Here is an 18,996-nt window from a genome sequence, read left to right on the forward strand (position 1 = left end):
TTTGGTCGGCTCAGTCACGAAAAAGGCCAAACAGATTCTACCAGAAAAAAAATTTTGATGCATATAATAACCACGATGACTTTCAGTTCCTGGCTAGTTAATAAAGTTAATCAGGTTGGTCATGAAATTCTGATCAAATGAGTGGGTGGAGACCTGGCTTATTTGGGGGTGGGGTCTGTAATTTGGGGCAGAAGATGGATCTATTCAGTTTTGATCCCATTTATGCTCCACCATAAATTCTGCTGGAAGTGCGGATTGAAGGAAGAAGCACCCCCTTCCCCCACACCAAACTAGTGCAGCCATCCAAATGATGGGTTCAGAATACGTCACCCTTTCTAAATTCTGTTATTTCCACCCTAAAATCAGCCCCTGTAAATAATGCCTGAATATTACAGACGTTTCTGACCGCAGGACCCGATGAAGGCATAACTGGATTCACAGAAGTGAATTGTTTATATTTCCTTTAGCTGTACTAGAGATTGCCATAACATTTTTTTTGTGAAAAATTTGTTTTGCCTTTAAGTTCTGAAAATCTTCGCTTCCCTCCCTCAGGCAATTTTTGTTTGCGGATTTTCCCAAAATTATCCTCGAAATGGGTTTCCTATAGGGATTCCCCGCTTTGTGATATATATTTATTGACCATGTGTCAATTCCTCATCTAAACTATCTGAAGGTGTAATTCAACTTTGGCGAGGGCACAAAGCGGGCAGTAGAAAATTGGCCACTTATAATACACCCTGCCCAGTTTTCCTTTCTATTCAAGTCATTGGGGTTTATAACAGATGGCTGAGTTACTAACACAAGTTTTGCGCCACTGCTGAAGTTGAATTTCACTCCTTTTGTCACCCAAGTGCATCTATCAGTACTGGTGAATTTGTGATAGGCTATATAATTGGAGGCATTGATGGGCACATTTCTGCTGTGGAAAGTCATGACACCAGTTCTTTGTTTCCCCAGCCTTTTTCTATCTTCTTGTTTCTCCTGAGATAAAAATAATCAGTCATGCAATCAGTTTACCACTGCCATTTTAATTTAGTGTTCTGCTCAGGCAAGAGTCATCTCCGAGCATGTGCCTCAAAAAAGAGATGATTGATCATAAGCACATGATCTGCACAAACCCACTGTGGGTGCATGTCCTCCCATGTCTCCATCTCCTACAGCATTAGCTGAATGAGTGTCCACAAGTTCAATTGCTTTTTCGTCCTGCTGATTTAAGACCGCTGTTCCTTCTCCTGTTGCCTGACATTCTTTCACATTGCGAGCTATTTTCTCCTGCATCAGAAAAGAATATTTGTTATTGTCAGTCTCATATCCCCATTCTTTCATTATACTTGTTTAATTTTTCTACTATTAGAGAGTTATCATAATGGCTGTTACGAAGTTCTTCCAGGGAAGGTGAGTCTTCAAAGTTCATTCATGCATTGCACTATGTTATTGCTATATAGTTGGAGGCATCTGTGTGAATGAGTAACTGCTGGTCACTTTGTGCTCAGGGTGAAATCCTGAGGCTGCAGACTAAATTTTTAGGGTAAATATTGGCCAATTGTCTCAGGGGCAGGAAATTAACAGCTTGGAGCTATATAATATAATTTTGTTTGTCAGTTCATTAAACTTCTTCCTGCATTGGAGTGGGGTACCAGGGTTAGGAAGGTGCCACAAAATGCCAGAAACACTTCCTTCCATGTTGTGTGCATTGCTGTTTCAGCAGGTTTCTAGCTACCCATTGCAACAGTGGAATCCCTCCTCATTTTTAGCTAATTATTACGTCATTCTCAGTGAAGTTTACATCTCTTCTTCAGTTTCCTTTGCCTGGTGCATTGTCTATTTCCTGCTGCTTTCTATTTCTCCAACAAGTGCAGTTCAGCTTTAAATGCAGAAGCTGCACCCTAGCAACACCTTCCTCCACTCCGTCCCTTAGTTTTCTGGACCTGCAGTGACTTAACTCACCTATTTCTGTTAGAATCCACCCAACAATGTTATGATGATCTGACCGTGGATCAGCGTCGGGGCCCTAGTGGAAGCAGAAGTCCTGTCTTGCTGCACTTCTGGCAGCCGAGTGGGATCATTGGAATTTTGGGTCTGTTGCTTATAAGATTATTCAAAAGCTTCATTTCACTACTGTTTATAAATTAACTCATGTAGGCTGTACACTGAAAAAAAACGAATGTCACATTTAAATTGATGTGCCCAACGTGAATGACATGCGGTTCTGGGTCTGCGGTATCTACCTGCTAGTGCTCACTTCCGACTCCTGCGACAACTATGCAGATCTACTCCCAGTTACCCAATGAGCTCCAACTTACTGTCATGTTAGAGCTCAATCTATCCCTTGGCCTCAGCTTCGCCCTCCCTGCTCTCCCCCAACCTGACGCAGCCCAGGCTTCAGCAATTAGAGCCACTTGAGATTGCGCTTCCACATTATATGCCTACCCTAAAGCAACTTTCCAGCTCCCCTTCTATTCCTGTCTGCTGTCCAACATCCCTCTGCTAACACTGCAGCTTTCCCCACTTCTCTTTTCCTAGGCCCTGGTGTTTTTTTCCGCAACCTCAGTACTATGCTTCTGTTTCACACAGTTAAGGCCATCACAGGCACTTTTCCGTTAACTCAGAGCTCAACACCTGCCCTCACAGCCAGTTGTACCAAATCCCAATCTGAGACACTCAGCCTTGGCCACAGCTTGCACATTTTTCTTAGACAGTTGTTAACTTCTGTTACTGGGGTAACAGTTACTTGGGGGCAGTTACTGGTGGATGTGACAAGCACGGGTACATTGCAATACTTTAAGATGCTGCTTGACAAGTTCTTGAGGGACGAGGTCAATGGGTTGTATTGGGGTGTGTAGATTAGTGAAGTTCACCAAGTGATGTGTAATGAGTGATGTGGCCTTCTGAAGGTGCTTAAACGTGTTATGGAGTCGGGGTGGAATATCCCAGAGTTTTTCATAAACTTTAAGTACGGCTTCTACAGCCAGCTTCCCAATTGTTCCCATCATGATTTGCTGGACAGACTTGAGAATGAGTGAATCAGGTGCTGGCACAGACCAATATCATAAAAAAGTCGTGAAACAGGCAAAGGACCCGAATAATACAGCGATCAACGCACTTCCGGTGCAGATTGGGCGCAGGTGATCGCCACCCAGATTGCTTCTCTTCAACACCCGTTTTATGCCCGAAAAAGGGACGAGATGAGACGAGGTCCAATTTCTCTCGCTATTGTTTTTAAATTTTGCATGATGTGTTCACAGCTAAAATAAAAACAATCTGATTCCACAATGGTTTCACATGGTGGAGAGTAAGTTGAACATCCTCTCGGATCTAAAATCAATAGTCTGTTTCAATTGATATGCACACAGGTCTATAGATGGAATGAGCATTCATTTATTTTACACCAAAACCTTCCAACCCATGGGGCTACAGGCCTCGCTCTGTTTAACCGAGGAAGTCTACTGTACCTGGCTGTTTCCCAGTTCAGCTTCAACCAAGTATCTGTCCTCTATCAGTGGAGTGATGACCAGTTCAGCAAGCCCCAGAATTTGATGGTTCACAGAGCAACGCATGTTAGCAGCATGACTGTTGGGGCTGACGTCTACCTCGTCTTTGGTAACACTGCCATAGGAGGTCAGTGATTGGGTTGTTTATTTTTAAATAGATATTAGCATTCTATCATCCTGTTACACTGGAACGCTTTGGTAATTAAACCTTTGGTGGACAGAGTGTGAATTCTTAAAAGTACACCTAAGTTGTTTATACTACAGATTTTTTTTTGCAAAATGCTGTTGCTTTTTCAGTCTAATAAACTTCAATTTTGTTAGAAATAGTTTGTGTTTGATGATTTATGAACAACTCTGTAGTTCTTCGAGGATACTGTTGTCATTAAACCTTGCTCATTAAAGGGCTTTCAGATTCTTTATTTTAGCCACTTTTGGGTACGGCACGTTATTTATACACCAATGCATTTACTAAATTTTCATTTATTATGCTTCACAGGCAACCATACTTCCTGTCTTGTGTACATTTGGGAGACAGGACAGCCCTTTTTTAAACTGGTCCAGTCTATTCCTATTAACATTGTGAGAAGTACCTACCTTTTTACACCTCCCTCTGGCTTTGGTAAGACTCCAGAAATGAACTCATCAAACCATCAAGTATATCATGGAATTCTTTATGAAAAATAAATGGTGCGCAGAAAGATTAGTGTATAAGATTTTCAATTATCTTGTACAATTTATGTGATCAAAGTTTTTTTTTACAGTCTTGAGGTAGTTGCAAAGAGAGTTGCCTTCTGTGCTATTCCACGACACCATCCTCATGGGTCAGGATTGCAACATGCCTGCAAGGAGGTGGAGCCACGTTCAGGCTGCAACTGACCATTATTTTCACTGGATGTGCCCAACCCTGTGCTGCCTGTTAGCTGCAGCTGTCCTTGCAGCAGATGGCATTGCCAAGTATGCGTGCCAGGGCCTGCAGATACAGTTGGTGGCATCTTGGCAGTTGTGGCCAATTAGACTGCTCTATTTCTTAATTACCCTGTCATGCCTTCTTTAATACAGTACCAATGAAAGCATGACATCCTATGATTGGCATCCTTCTAAAGAAGTGTCTAAAAGTATGGTTAATTGGGCACTCACATACTTCAGTGATGCCATTGGGACTTATGCCCCAGCTTCCTTTGGATAGAGAAGCCTCCACCAGCACTGATTCCAAAGCAGGGTAGGTTTACCTCTGTCTGCAGGTGTGGGTGTGTGGGTTCCAGTAGATAGTCACAGAGCACCTCTTGTGCAGCATATTATCCCTCCATTGGTCTTCCTCTTCTTCCAAATACCTCTGATAAGGGGATTCCCGTTGATGCCAATAATAGTGCTGGAGCAAAAAAAAAGAACAATTTGCAGAAAGCCTTAAGGGAAACTAAGTGCCAGCAGAAAAAGAATGAAGAAAAACAATTAAGTAATAACTGAAAAACTCTCATTTAACATTACTGTATCCTTTCAATTACCTTCTATTTAATTAACATTACCTAGTAACTCTGGGCACCTATTTCACATGAGAATGATTTAGAAATGATATCTTGCACACTAGAATGTTAGGAAATGGTGTGTGCGATATCACCACCCCCAAATTAATATTTAAGTGAAGCTACTGCTTGCTTGAGGCAGGAGCTTCCAATGCCGGCGTTCTCTGTCTCCACCTTCCAGAATCGTGCATTTTGTCAATTGAGTGGAGATCTAGTTGATCAGAAAATACCCACTACCATCTCTTGCACAATCATTTCTGTAAGATAGGTGTAAAGCTTGTTAATATTTATTGAATGGCAATCACTTATCAGATTTATATACAAAACTGAACAATCTTGAATATATATACTACTGGCACTAACCAGTTTAAGATAGAACTTAATCAGTTGATGTGATCAAATTGCATATATTAAACACTAATTTCACCTAATGTTTTCAACAATGTGACAGTAAATACCACTTACAGCAGAACCTCAATTATTTTCTATCCTATTTCCCATATTCTCGGTTATCTGCCAGAATACTTACACAAAGTCAGGACTGCCAGAGTTTTCATAGCAGTTGGGGTTTTAGATCGGGAGGCCAGCTGGAGTCGGACTATTCAGAATTTATTTTAAAATAGAAAAGCATTCAGCTTAGAATGAAACAGAGAAGCTCATGAACCTTATTCAGAGTACCTGCTGAAAGGAGATTAAAGGGCTCTCAGTTATAGATCATATTCCATTAACCATTGTGGGTGGGGGTTGCCCTTCAATACGGTGGATAATGAAGATTCTGCTGTTCTACAAATTAATGGCCATACTTTACATGAAGTGTTTTTTATTTGTGATCAGTTGAGCAGATTATGCAAATACTAATTTTAGAATTTTTTTTTTCAGTTCATCTCCTGTTGACTGGTGAAAATCAGTCATCTCTCTACACATGGAACTCAGCAACCAGCCAGTTTTCGTTGGTGCTGGAACTCCCGCCATCAAATCATATGCTCTCTGTCACTGCTCCTTCAATTAATGGAACTAAAACCCTCATTGCTTCAGCAGGTGATTTGGATTCCTGGATCTATGAGTTAGCTTCTGTATCTAACCAATCAGATTTCATTCCAGGGTAAGACTTTCTGATTTGCCTCTGCTTCATCTTTATTTGTTTTATTTGAAAGTAATACATTTTTTCCCAGACAACTGAGAGGGACAACTTTGATATGACTGGAATGATCCTTGGTGGGCTGAGCAAAACATGTTGGGGCCCGGGGAACATTTATTTCCTGGGCACAAAAACACAGAATATAAGGGCGGAGACCTGTTACGCCGGGGTCTCCAGACCTTTTACATTACTCTGTGATTTCCAGAATTTCCCCAAGAGGGTGGGATGGAGTCATGGGTGCTATCACCAGGCACAGACAAAACATTCCCAATTAAAAGAGGGGCGAAGGGAAATTCCTGGCCTTCCCACCTCATTTTCTCAAAGTTCATAAGAAAAGCACCCAGATGCAGGGGCACCTGAAGAAGTTGGTGTGAGGCCTTGCATCTTACATCTGGACTTGATTATAGATCAGAGGATCTGAGAGGGGCAGGCAGCAAGGTAAGGAAGTCTGCAAATATAATTTCTACCTTTATATTCCAGCTTCCCCTTGGATCTTGTGGCCTGCAAGCCTTCTGACTACAAACATGGGGTCAGCTTCCACATGTATGCTGATGACACCCAGCTCTACCTCTCCACTGCCTCTCTCAACGTCTCCATTGCCTTTGTGTTTACAGACTGCTTGTCCAACATCTAGTCTTCGATAAGCTGCAGTTTCCTACAGCTAAAGATTGGTAAGACCGAAGCCATTGTCTTCGGCCCCTGGCACAAATTCTGTACCCTTGCTGCCATTTTCATCTCCCTCTCCAGCCATTGTCTCAGGCTGAACCAGACTGTTTGCATCATCGCCATTCTATTCTACCCTGAGCTGAGTTTCTAACCCCATAGTCTCTCCATCACAAAGACGACCTTCGTAACATCCCCACCTCCGTCCCTGCCTCATTCCATCTGCTGCTGAAACTTTCATCAATGCCTTTGTCACTTCCAGACTCAACTATTCCATTGCTCTCCTGTCCGGCCTCCCATCCTCCAACCCTCATAAACTTTAGCTCAATCAATGCCCGCAGCCTTTCTCGCATTTAGTCCCACTCACCCATAACCCCTTTCTATGTTGACCTACATTGACTCCCGGTCATCAACTCCTCAAATTTAAAATTCTCATGCTAGTGTTCAAATACCTCCATTGCCTCATCCCTCCTCCTGCCCTACACCCCTCCCGAGCTCCCCACTCCTCTGACTTGGTCTCCTGTCCATCCCCTTCCCTTCGCCCCACCATTGGCAGCTATGCCTTCAGACACTTAGGACCCATGCCCTCCCTAAATCCCCCTGTCGCTTCGCCTCCCTCTCCTTTTGACTATTTTAAGTTGATGAAACCTCATCACAGATTCCGCTACCAGAGGAAATGGTCCTTTCCTGTGCAGTCGATCAAAATCCTTCATAATTTAAAAAAAACCTCTATTCAATTTCCTCTTTGCCCTCCCTGCTCCAGTGGATATGGTTCAAGTATCTCAATTCTCTCCTCATAACCAGAGTTTCCCATGCCTGGTTTTATCCTGGTGAATCTACGCTGTACGCTTTCTGTGGACCTAATATCTTTTATTATGGGGAGCCCAAAACTGCACACAGTATGGCAACTGTGGCCTAACCAATGCCTTGTACAAATGTATCATTACTTCTTTACTATTGTATTCTATGTTCCAATTTATAAAACCTAAAATGCTTTGAGGGATGTTCTTCGTTTTGGTCGTTCCCATACTTATGCATGATTTCATTGTGGTGTCAACTGTGGCTCAGGGGTATCACTCTCACCTCTGAGTCAGAAGGTTGTGGGTTTAAATCCCACTCCAGAGACTTGAGCATAAAATCTAGGCTGACGCTCCAGTGCAGTACTGAGGAAGTGCTGCACTGTCGTCAGAGGTGACGTCTTTCAGCTGAGACTTTAAACAAAGGCCCCGTCTGCCCTCAAAGGCGGGCGTAAAAGCTCCCATGACAATATTCAAAGAAGAGCAGCGGAGATCTTCCCGGTCTCTTAGCCAATATTTATCCCGAGAGCCATTAGGCAGGTGTAGTGCATTACCGGCCCGATGCCCACCCAATATATACTCCAGTTGAAAATTTCCCCAATATGTTTATTTCTAATTTCCCTTTTCTTTACAAATGTCATAGCTTGATAAGCCAATTAGTCCTTTAGCCGTGAATAGCCTATAAAATGTTAATTGTTTGTCTATTGTCAGCTTGGCTTACTGGTAGCATTCTTGCCTTTGAGTCAGAAGATTGTGGGTTCACGACTTACACGAATGATATAGGTTGACAGTTCACTGCAGTACATTGTCAGAGTTACTGTCTTTCAGAGGAGATATTAAATAGATGCCCCAACTGCCTGATCAGGTAAAAGATCACTTGGCATTATTTGAAGAAGAGCAGGGAGTTGTCCTGGTATCCTGGTCAACATTTATCCCTTAACCAACACCACCAAAACAGACTAACTGGTCATTTATTTCATTTGCTGTTTGTGGAATCTTGCTGCATGCAAATTGGCTGCTGTATTTGCCTACATAACAATGATTGCACTTCAAAAGTAAGTCTGCTTGTGACGTGTTTTGGGCCATTCTGAACACCTGAAAGGCACTATATAATTGAAAGTTGTTTCTTTCTTTATTGTTAGAATAGTTGAAAAATTATGTATTGTGAAGTAGAATTAGAGAAATATACAAGTGTACAGAGCAAATCAAATTCACAGAAAAAAAACTAACTTTGGATAAACTTAAAAACTGCAACCTAATTATATTTTAAAATTCTATTAACATGCTACTGTTGTTCTCATAGTATTAATGTAAATATTAATTACTAAATATACTGTCACCTATTAAATTGTTAGGTCTGGTGAGCTCATATTTGAACCTGGGGATAAAGAAGCTGTGCTAGCAATAAATATTCTTGATGATGATATACCGGAGGATGATGAGTTTTTTGCAGTGAGGCTTACAAATGCAAAAGGAGGAGCTGAGATCGGTTTCAATGATCAAGTGACGATAGTCATCCAATCAAATGACAATGCACATGGGATAATTGGTTTTATACAGGTAAATGCAGGTACTCATGTTCATATTGATTTGCTTTTTGCTATAAATATGCTTCATTGTTACAAAACCAGTTTGGAGGCATTTTACATGTCTTAAGTTCCAGATTTGTGGTGTTAACATGAAAAGGTTATTTGTTCAATAAATCTAAAATTAAAGTGGTAGCATTGCTACATCCATACAGTGTTTGTGATTGGGAAAACATCCACTATTCCTGAAAATACTGGCCAAAATTTCTTCTACTATTGTAGTGAAAACGTAAATGGATTTTTGTTATAAATAGGCTTCCGATTTAACTGCCAGTAGGTCACAGACGAAATCTTCACTGCAAGATTCTGAACTTTATAGCTAAGCAACATCGAAGATTGAGAGTATGTTTTTCTCCCCATCCCCCAGAGTTCCTTGTCCAAGCAAGTTGAAGAATTGGAACAGGACACTGTGGTCACTCTGAGTATTGAACGACTGCGAGGAACACACAGACCTGTGACTGTACAGTGGACAACCAGTGGAAACACCAATGATATCTTTCCAACTTCTGGAGTAGTAAGGATATTTTACTTGCTTTTCATATCAGTTAATTTGTTCCTTTGTGGTCAAAATCTTGTGGATGAGCTGGGTCAAAGTTTTGGGAATTAGATTTTTGCTATCTTACCCGAAAAATACATTTTCTTTCATTTTACTTTATATTCCAAAAATCGCTGAGCTAAAACTCATCACTTTTCAATTCCCATTTAAGTGATTTCCACAATCTTTGTTTGTTTTAGAAAAGTACAGACCCAGAAAACACACTGCAGTGCATCTGGCCGGTACTACACTGTTTGCCTCCACTGGCTACCTCAGTAGTCATTCCCATATTCACCACTGTCTGCATAAAGTAGTTAAATCTAATTTGTCCTTGTACCTTCTCTCTTCTAAGCTGGAGCCTATGCCCCCAATTCTAGAGTTTGTGGTAATCTCAAACATATTGGCCCTGATATTTACGGGGAGCCGGGGAGGGAAATGCGGAGGTCCCGCCGAATTTAATGGCAGGACCTCATTTGAATTTTTTCCGTTTGCTGGCTGGCAGCCAGCCAGATTGAGAGGCGAGCTGGGGTCGGGTTTCAGATTTTTAAAATTTTAACCTCCCTCCCACCCCCCCTCACCCAACTGTCCCGCCTGTCATGGGGGATTAAAATTCCCCCCATTATTAGAGTTCAATTTAAGAAGTTGATTTAACCGGAACTCCTTATGCCATGAGTTCCCACTTCCTTAGCTAATTCGAGTTCTGGTACAGTACTGGACGCTGGTATGCCAAGTGAGATATTGGGGTCAATTTTCGGATGGCCGAGCGGGTGCGTTCGTGGCGGGGGGGGGGGGCTCCGAAAATTGGGGATTCCCGGAGCGGTCCCGGAGCACGGCTCTAACCTGCCTACTTTCGGGTTCCCCAATGACGCGAATCGGTGCGTGCGCAGCCCCCGCGTGCGGGACTCCCACCGGCAATCAAAGCTGGCAGGATCCCACTTATGATCATTATCTGGGTACTTACAGACCTCATTAGTTGGAGATTTTGGACTACCCAGAGCGTGTTTCCCATTCTGTGGGAAAAACTCCCCGTTTAAACAGACGTGTTGCAGCCAGCAGCCAGTGGCAGCTGCAAAGGTCCATTTAATAGGTGCCGGGTAAACCCTCATTCATTGCAGCAGGGCACTCTACCACCTCAGACAAAGTTTTGCCTGCCATACTGTTGTCTCACACTCCAAATTATTAAATCATACCCTAAACTTTGCTGTCCAAACACATTTACCTACTTTGTGGACCCCCTCACACTCACATCGTCAGGGTGGGGGTGGGGGGGTCCATTGCTGCATTCATCACTCCATTGGAGGACGAGCAACATCACCATCCTCGCCAGGCACGCCATCCACTTCCGCCACGTGAAACTACACAACACAGTGCTGCGCAACAGGCACCAGCACAAAGTAGTCGTGCAACTACACATAGACCCACTGTAGGGTGACCCAATGGGTGGCATCAAGGGTGTTCATGGAGAATCTCATGAAAGGGCATTATTGCACAAGCCAGTCAAGAATGGCCAAGACGTGGCAGTAGTGGTGACAATATAATATGTAACGTGAGTTGATCAGAAATCAATATAAGTTAAAAACCATAACAAACCCTCAAACACCCTTGTGCATCCCCTTCATGCTCACAACACGTTTGCCTTACGCTTCCTACTACCCATATATGATGCATGCCCTGTGGCTGCAGCATAGGTAGTGGCAGGTTGGGTGAGGCTGACTGTGAAAGAGATGCATGAGAGGGTGAGTATGAGATAGAGCCATGAAATTGTATGAGGATTGGATTGAGTGGTAGTGGTGGGATGAGTACTGGCGAGGTGAGTAAGTTCAGGTAAGATGAGGATGAGGTTTGAGTGGGTGTGAGGGGTGATGTGACAGAGTAGTGTTGGCAGTGCAGAAGGAGACGTGGGGTGGGGGCGGTGATATGGCAGACGGAGTGTAGGGGAATGAGTAAGTGTACTCACTTCGGCTGACCTACTTAGGTTATTGAAGCACATCCTGCTCTGTATGTAGGTGGGCGATATGTTGGTGGTGCAAGTGACCTCCTCTGCCACCTCGAGCCAGGCCTTCATGGTGGCAGAGGCAGGCCACTTCCTCCCGTCTGCCGGGGAGAAGATCTGTCCTCCCCCTCCTCCTCACCCCTTCCAGTAAGACCTGGAGTGAGGCATCATTAAACCTGGGAGCAGCCTTCCCCCTGGGCTGTAATTTTGGCTCCTTTCTGCAGCATCAGTCAGTGGAGGACTGCCCCTTTAAATAGGGCTCCTCCAGCTGACAGCCCATGTGCGGGTGCGCAGTCCGCCCACTGCGCAGCTTTCCAGCGCGAAACCCGGAAGCCAAGGTAAGTGGCTTCAATTTACTTACAATCGCGTGGGGAACCGACCGATTTTACTGGGCGGGTTACCCACGCGCCCAGTCGACCCCCCCGCTGGCAACCCGCCTCCCTCCTAATATCGGGCCCCAGGTGTACCAACACCCAGATTGGTGTGTGGTCCCTTAAGGGAGGGGGTCAGGGAATCAGTCCGGGGAAGCAGCCTGGAACTGCGAGAAAAGGTGTAGTATTTTAAAAATGTCTTCATTGCCATACTAGCACAGAGAGATGAGGGGGATATGGCCGCGATCAGGGGTGGAGGGGAGAGGCCAGATTTTCCAGCTCCATGGAGTCGTCAGACACTGGAGGTGCGACTCAGTGGTGGTTTATGCCCTCCTCTTCCACTGATCCTACAAACTCTGGCGGGGTCAGCACTGAAGGGAACCAGTGGGCATGATCCCAGTGTAGGTCCCCTTAAAAAAAAATGTTTTTTTAAAATTCATTCTTGGGATGTGGGCATTGTTGGCGAGGCTGGCATTTATTGCCCATACCTACATGTCCTGATACACCTGAGTGACTTGCTCGACCACTTCAGAGGGCTGTTAAGAGTCAACCATGTTGATCTGGGACTTAAGTCACATATAGGTCAGACTGGGTGAAGACAGAAGCTTTCCTTCCCTAAAGGACATTAGTGAACCAGTTGGGTTTGTACAACAATCCAACAGGTTCATAGTCACTTTTACTGATAACAGCTACAAGAACAATATTTTGTATATTTTTTTCAGACCGAATGAACAGAAAGTACTCTCACTAGACTTGTCCTTCTCCTTTAACGATTATGCTGCTATAGAAGTAGTAGCCTGACAGTGTTGTCCTTAATTACCAAATAATGTATGACTGGGAACATGTCAGATAGCTGCTTTGAGATAGCATTCTTCAATCGATCCAGTCGGTGCTGAAGTGTTCCACAATTAGTCTTGAAAGTTTTACTCTTTGTGTGATTAACTATTGGTCCATTATTACAGTTCACTTTTGCAGAGAGTCAAGCACTCACTACAGTTTCACTTACGGTACTAGCTGACAACATTCCAGAAGTAGCTGAGATTGTAACTGTAACACTTGTGAATGTTACCACAATGGGTGTGCAAGACCAAGCCAAAGGAGCAATTATTGATTCCGACAAGAGAAATGCTGTTTTGACTATTCTCCCTAATGGCTTGCCCTATGGTGTGGTTGGCTGGCACACAGATTCACTCTACATCTCCCTGCAGGAGCCTGAACGTAAGTATTATTTTATGAGTATTTGGGATTAATCACATAGCTGTTTTGATAACCCTTGAATACGCAGGTCTTTGATCATTTATAATTAAACAGATAGGTTGCAAAATTAGTATTAGCTATTTAAAAGCAAAAAAAAGTTTATATTTGTTAACAATTTGAGGGGAATAGTTTCAAAAAGTAATACACATTTAGATAACTTGGTCTATTTCTCTGTTACTGATGACCTCTCATTGTTGAAGCATAAAATGTGATTATTTTAACTTTTCATTCATCGCATCATTATTTATGGGATGTTGCGAATGCAAATGGATGTAGTGTTTGCTTGCAAAACAACAGTTATTGCACTTTGGGAAAAAAATAATTGTTTAAACCTCTTTTAGATGTTTCCACATGATAAACTGCTATATAAATGCAATATTATTTAGTAGAATAACACCTCACATTCTATGTAATAAAATTTATATTACAATTAAGTGGGGTTGATTTTGACTTTGTGCAATAGTGTAAAACAGGTAATAGCGAATTGGCAGCCCATTTTATATCTCTCCTGATTTTTATTTCCACTAAATTGGGAGAGATGTAAATTAGTCTGCCGATTTTCTACCACTCGTTTTACACTGTCACACAATCAAAATCTACTCCGGTAAGTTTATATTATGTATCTAAAAAATTCTGACAACCACACCAATATAAGGAGTATTGTAAAGTGCTTTTTTGTCTTTTTACAGTTGATGCAATTAATGTCACTTTAACAATTATTCGTGAACAAGGATTTGTGGGAGATGTTGCTGTCCAGTACAGTACCAAACCAGATCTTTTGCTCCTATCCGTTAACCAAGCAGCTGCGAACCAGGATTACACCACAAGCCATGGCACAGTAATTATAAAGGAGAATACCACACAGGCTTTGATTAGAATTACAATATTACCTGTAAGTTTCTTGAAGCTGGTGATTATTATTTTCTTTTTCAAAAGTATTTACAATTAGTCCTTGATATATTATACTGATGATAAAATAACAGTGGGTAGCTCTGCAGTAAGAAATATGGTAGAGGTTTTGTTTGCTTGCCAATGACTCTTTCCATCAACTTAGTAACCAACATTGGACTATATTTTTTCTTTGCTTGGTAATAAGGGAATATAAGGGCCAATTTTAACTCGACATGGGAATCGGGGGTGCGGATGCCAAAAGGAGTGAAGAACCTTTAGGCCCCCTAGATCATGAGGCCCGGGAGATTTTAACTCATTCCATAATTCTGAATCCCGCCCGAAGCCAGCGGGAATGATGTCACCGCTAGCGGGCGGGAGTCAAAATTAATGGGCCACTGGGGACCCACAGAAATGGTCCCCAGCAAGGTAAATGGGGATTGGGGTGGGGGTCAGGAAGTTCATGATCAGGAGGGTGGGATGAAGCCCAGGGCAGGGAAGGCCAAGGTATTCTGCTCCTCTTGGCCCACAAGGAACCTATAAAAACAATTTTTAAAAAGGACTTACCTGGACCTGTATCCTTGCTGCTGCCAGCTTTTACTTGTGGGCCGGAAACAATGTGGACCGTAGTCGGGCCCGCGGTTAAAATGGCATGTGCCATGGTGTCATCGGAGTGCGACACTGCCATTTAAATTAGGTCCCTGCGCCTTTGCAGCGGGGCGGGCTTTCTGTGCCTGAAGACGGGTAAGTAAAAATGGTGTAGGGTAGGAACAAGTCGAGGACATGCCGCAAACCCCACCATCAACCCCCACCCCGCTCGAGCCATTCCCAATGGACGGGGTGGTTAAAATCGGCCAAGTAGACTCAGGACGATCACCAGTAGAACAAAGGAAGATGTTGGAAGAGCTTCTATTACAGAGGACCATTAGAACATGGGATGTTTTCCATAAATAGCTATCGAGACAGAAAATATAACATTATTTATAAGGTCAATTAGATAAATATTTGAAAAGGAAGAATGTAAAAGGATGTGGGGATAGGGCAGAAAAATGGCAATGGAGTAGATAGTTCAAGTCGATGAGCTAGCACTGGCACAGGTGTGATGGGTTAAATGACTTCCAGTGGTGTAATTTCTATGATTCTGTGAAATGGAAACCATTCTTAGTAAAGGGACACTTGATCTTTTTTTTGATTCAAATCAGCTTAGTTATACTTACTGTACTGTTACAGTAGCACGGGAAAGCAGCACTACTGTGTGACATTTTAAATAAATGTGCCTTTTATTTGGATCTTATTTAAAAATCTTTTTCTTAATTTGAAAGGATAACATTCCTGAATTACGTGAAAGCTTTCTAGTTAACATTACCAGTGTGAAACTGACTGATACTGCATTTGTTGGAGGGCAACCCAGTGTGAAGCGTTTAGGAATGGAACTGGCAGAAATAACAATTGAAGAGAATGGTGACCCCAGAGGAATCATTCAGTTCAATGTAACAAGGGTATGATTTACTATGTGATATAGAGATAAAGTGGTGCTTGTTCATTGAAATACTACACCTAAAGTATTTAAGGATTATTGAACTTTTTGCTCTAATCGTATGCTGAAATAATTGTTACAGTTTGGTCATATTTTTGCTGTTTCCTGTTTTTTCTGTTTCTTTGGCCTGCAATGTTTACATGTAAGTTTGATAGTCTCTTAATGTTTAAACTTTAATATAGTGCAGATGCAGTTTCTAGAAGTAGTCTCTTAAAGATTAATAAATCTAACAACAGCAGTTCTTGTGGTAGATGACAACAAATAATATCAAACCCAATCAGAATTTTCCTTCCGAAATTAAAAAAAATTCTGTGTTGAAGCATTTGTTGAAACTGATGGCTCAGTATTTTGTACTAATTCAGACACTGATAAACATATAATATGCCAATATTATTCGTGTCTGTTGGTACTATTTAAATACCCAGAATGATGACATTCAGCAGTTTTTTTCAAAGGTAAATTAGGAAAATAGTGAGAAAGAGAAAACATGGAAATGTTGCAAAGTGGCAAGTAAGGAACTAATGAAAATGATTAGAGCAGGTGACTGAAATCCTTCTGATATATGTTTACGGAGCAGGGTTGGCATAGAATACAGGAATCTTTTGTATAGATAGGAGCAATGTAAACGCTCTTCAAAGAAAAAGGAATGTCTGGGGATGGAGCTCTCACTAACCTTTTGTGACGACCACAATTCCAAGCGGCTTGATTCACCATAATTTGGGCAGTGGGTTTGGGATTAGCAGTGGAGTAGGATAAGGGCTAGTGTTGTATCCTTTTGCTAAATCCAAAATTTGGTCGGAGGCAGGGTTTAGGGACGGTTTGGTCTCTCTCCCGGCCAGTATTTTGGTGGTAACGGGGCGTTGAGAGACCAAAATTCAAATGAGGGACTAACACCTCCATCCCACCAACATCTGGCCCACTGTGATCCTGGAGCAGGCTGGAAAATAGGCATCCAAGACTCCAACTAGAATCTGAGAGAAGCATCATAGGACCCCAATACAATTTTGAACCACAAACACATGGCACCCACCCACTCAGACTGTATGTAAAGTGGCCAAACCACCGGTCCTTCATGGGAACCACTGAAGGCCACTTCTAAACTGCTGATGGTGAGTGTTTTTTAAAGAATTTTGTGCATGAATGCTGTCCTGGGCCTCTGCAAATATCTACCTGACCATTGCTAGCCCCAATCGGTTTTAAAGGTTGTTGTGGTGTAGTAAAGTGGAAGTTAGTGACATGTTATACAATCTATTTTGACAGAACATGTTGACATTTATAGGGTATTTTCATTAAGTGTCTAACAAAAAGATACACACCACTGTATTACCCTCAATAGTTTGGGTATACATTCAAGTGAAAAACAAAATCTTAAACCCCCTCACTAAAGAAAAGTACATACCTTCATTTGAAATTTTGCAATATATAATGAACATTCTTGCATAAAATGATGCGTTGATACGTAAGCTTTACCAGTTTTTTTTAAATCTTATGAAAGTAATGCTGCATAATAAATGTTGATTTCTGACCAATGTTCTCAGGACGAAACTGGTGCAGTTGCTGCTTATGAGGTGGCCCCTCCAAGAAACCTTCTGAAATTGCTGGTGATCCGCAGCTCTGGTAAATTTGGAGAAGTAAATGTAGCTTGGGAAGCACTGCCTGGAAGTGCCAATTTCTCAGATTTTACACCAGCCTATGGAAACTTCACATTTGCTGATGGAAAGGTAGGCTCTTATTTTATATGGAATTATGTAGAAATTACATGAAAACAGGCTGTTTGGCTCAACCAGTCCATGTTGGTATTTATCCTTCACACAAGCAGTAGTCCTAATCCCATGTCATTACCCTTTACCAATATCCCTTTATCCCCCTTTCCTTCAACCATCTTTTTAACCTATTCTTAAGTGTTGGCATAGGGGATAAAATTCAACTTTGGTGAAGGCCCAAAAGGGACAGTAGTGGATTGGCTGCCTGTTATACACCTGGCCCAATGAAAATCAGTCTGGTGTAGAACAGGCGGCCGATCCACGACCAGCTATTTTTTCGGCTCCACTGAAATTGAATTTTGGCTCCTTGGGCAGGATTTTAAAAGGGAAAAACGAGTGGGTTGGGGACGGCGAAGTAATCAAAATCGTTGTTTTTGGGAGCAGGCAGACATCCTGGCTGGAACCCGTACATTTTTGAATGCGACTCAGGCAAATCTGTGTGCGTGCGAACATCAGTCATTAGGAAGTCCCTCCCCCACTTAAATCTGGCGGGCTGATAATTAAAGGGGCAATTGTACCTCATTGAAGTACATAAGGTAATTTATTTTTTGTGTATTGGACACGTAAAAAGATTTTAACGTTACCTGGGCAGCTGTCCCACGGCTTTCGATTCACGCCTGGTAAAACCAGGCGAAAAGAGCCGGATCAACGAAAAATAGACTAAATAAAATTACATTTCCCATTGTAAAAACAAATAAACAGACCTTAAAAACGATGTTGCCTGGACACCCCCCCACCCCCCCCCCCCCAACCGATGTCGGATATCTCCACTCTGATCCTGATGTCCGATGTCTCCACTCTAATCTTCGTTCCGCACCCCCCCCCCCACATCTCTATCCCAATGGTCGATGAGGTCTCTCTCTCTTTCTCCGCCACCCCCCCCCCCCGCCCCCCCCCCCCCCCCACCCCACCTCTCGGATGTGTAGCTTCTGTCGGTAGCCAGCCTGTCAATCAGGCTGGCTGCCGGGCGCACAACCTGGAAGAGGCATTGATTGGCTTCATTGTGACCTGCCTACTTCCCTTCCGGGTTTCGCACCCGCAAATCATATCTCCTGCCACCGGACTCTTCCCGCCAGTATATTAAAATCATGCCCCTGATGTCTGCGTTGGTCACTAAAACCTGTAGTGCATTCTGCAGCCTTTCAATTCTCGGCGTAAAAAGTTTCTCCTGCTCTCTCTCCTAAATTTCTTACATTTGACCTCATATCTATGTCCCCTCATTCTAGACCCCTTAATCACTGGAAATAGTCTGGGATGGTTTTCGTCTTCAGGTGTAGAACAGCTCTAGGATGCATTGCACTAAGACCTGCCAGAATCTCAAGTGCAAATAGTACGCAATTTTTGTGTCTAATCTTATTTTCATAAAGAGTCACAATTCCATGCGGAAACTCCACTGGTCGGAGATGAATATTGTATATAGGTCAAATTTTTTTAAAAGGCGACAGTTAAAGGAGGGA

The 18,996-nt window shown here is 42.7% G+C and overlaps 1 protein-coding gene across 1 annotated transcript in view; it reads left to right on the plus strand.

Annotated features, from left to right (window-relative positions):
- adgrv1 (adhesion G protein-coupled receptor V1) overlaps positions 1-18,996 on the plus strand; it is a 507,287-nt gene that overhangs the window by 203,461 nt on the left and 284,830 nt on the right. Inside the window, exons 48-56 of the mRNA XM_067982173.1 lie at positions 3,354-3,618; positions 3,988-4,110; positions 5,891-6,113; positions 8,965-9,169; positions 9,563-9,709; positions 13,057-13,312; positions 14,041-14,243; positions 15,562-15,738; positions 17,315-17,497. Coding sequence (XP_067838274.1) covers positions 3,354-3,618; positions 3,988-4,110; positions 5,891-6,113; positions 8,965-9,169; positions 9,563-9,709; positions 13,057-13,312; positions 14,041-14,243; positions 15,562-15,738; positions 17,315-17,497 — 1,782 coding nt within the window. The remainder of the gene's footprint in view (positions 1-3,353; positions 3,619-3,987; positions 4,111-5,890; positions 6,114-8,964; positions 9,170-9,562; positions 9,710-13,056; positions 13,313-14,040; positions 14,244-15,561; positions 15,739-17,314; positions 17,498-18,996) is intronic.

The sequence above is a fragment of the Heptranchias perlo genome, chromosome 4 (genome assembly GCF_035084215.1).
Source record: "Heptranchias perlo isolate sHepPer1 chromosome 4, sHepPer1.hap1, whole genome shotgun sequence".
Classification (NCBI taxonomy): domain Eukaryota; kingdom Metazoa; phylum Chordata; class Chondrichthyes; order Hexanchiformes; family Hexanchidae; genus Heptranchias; species Heptranchias perlo.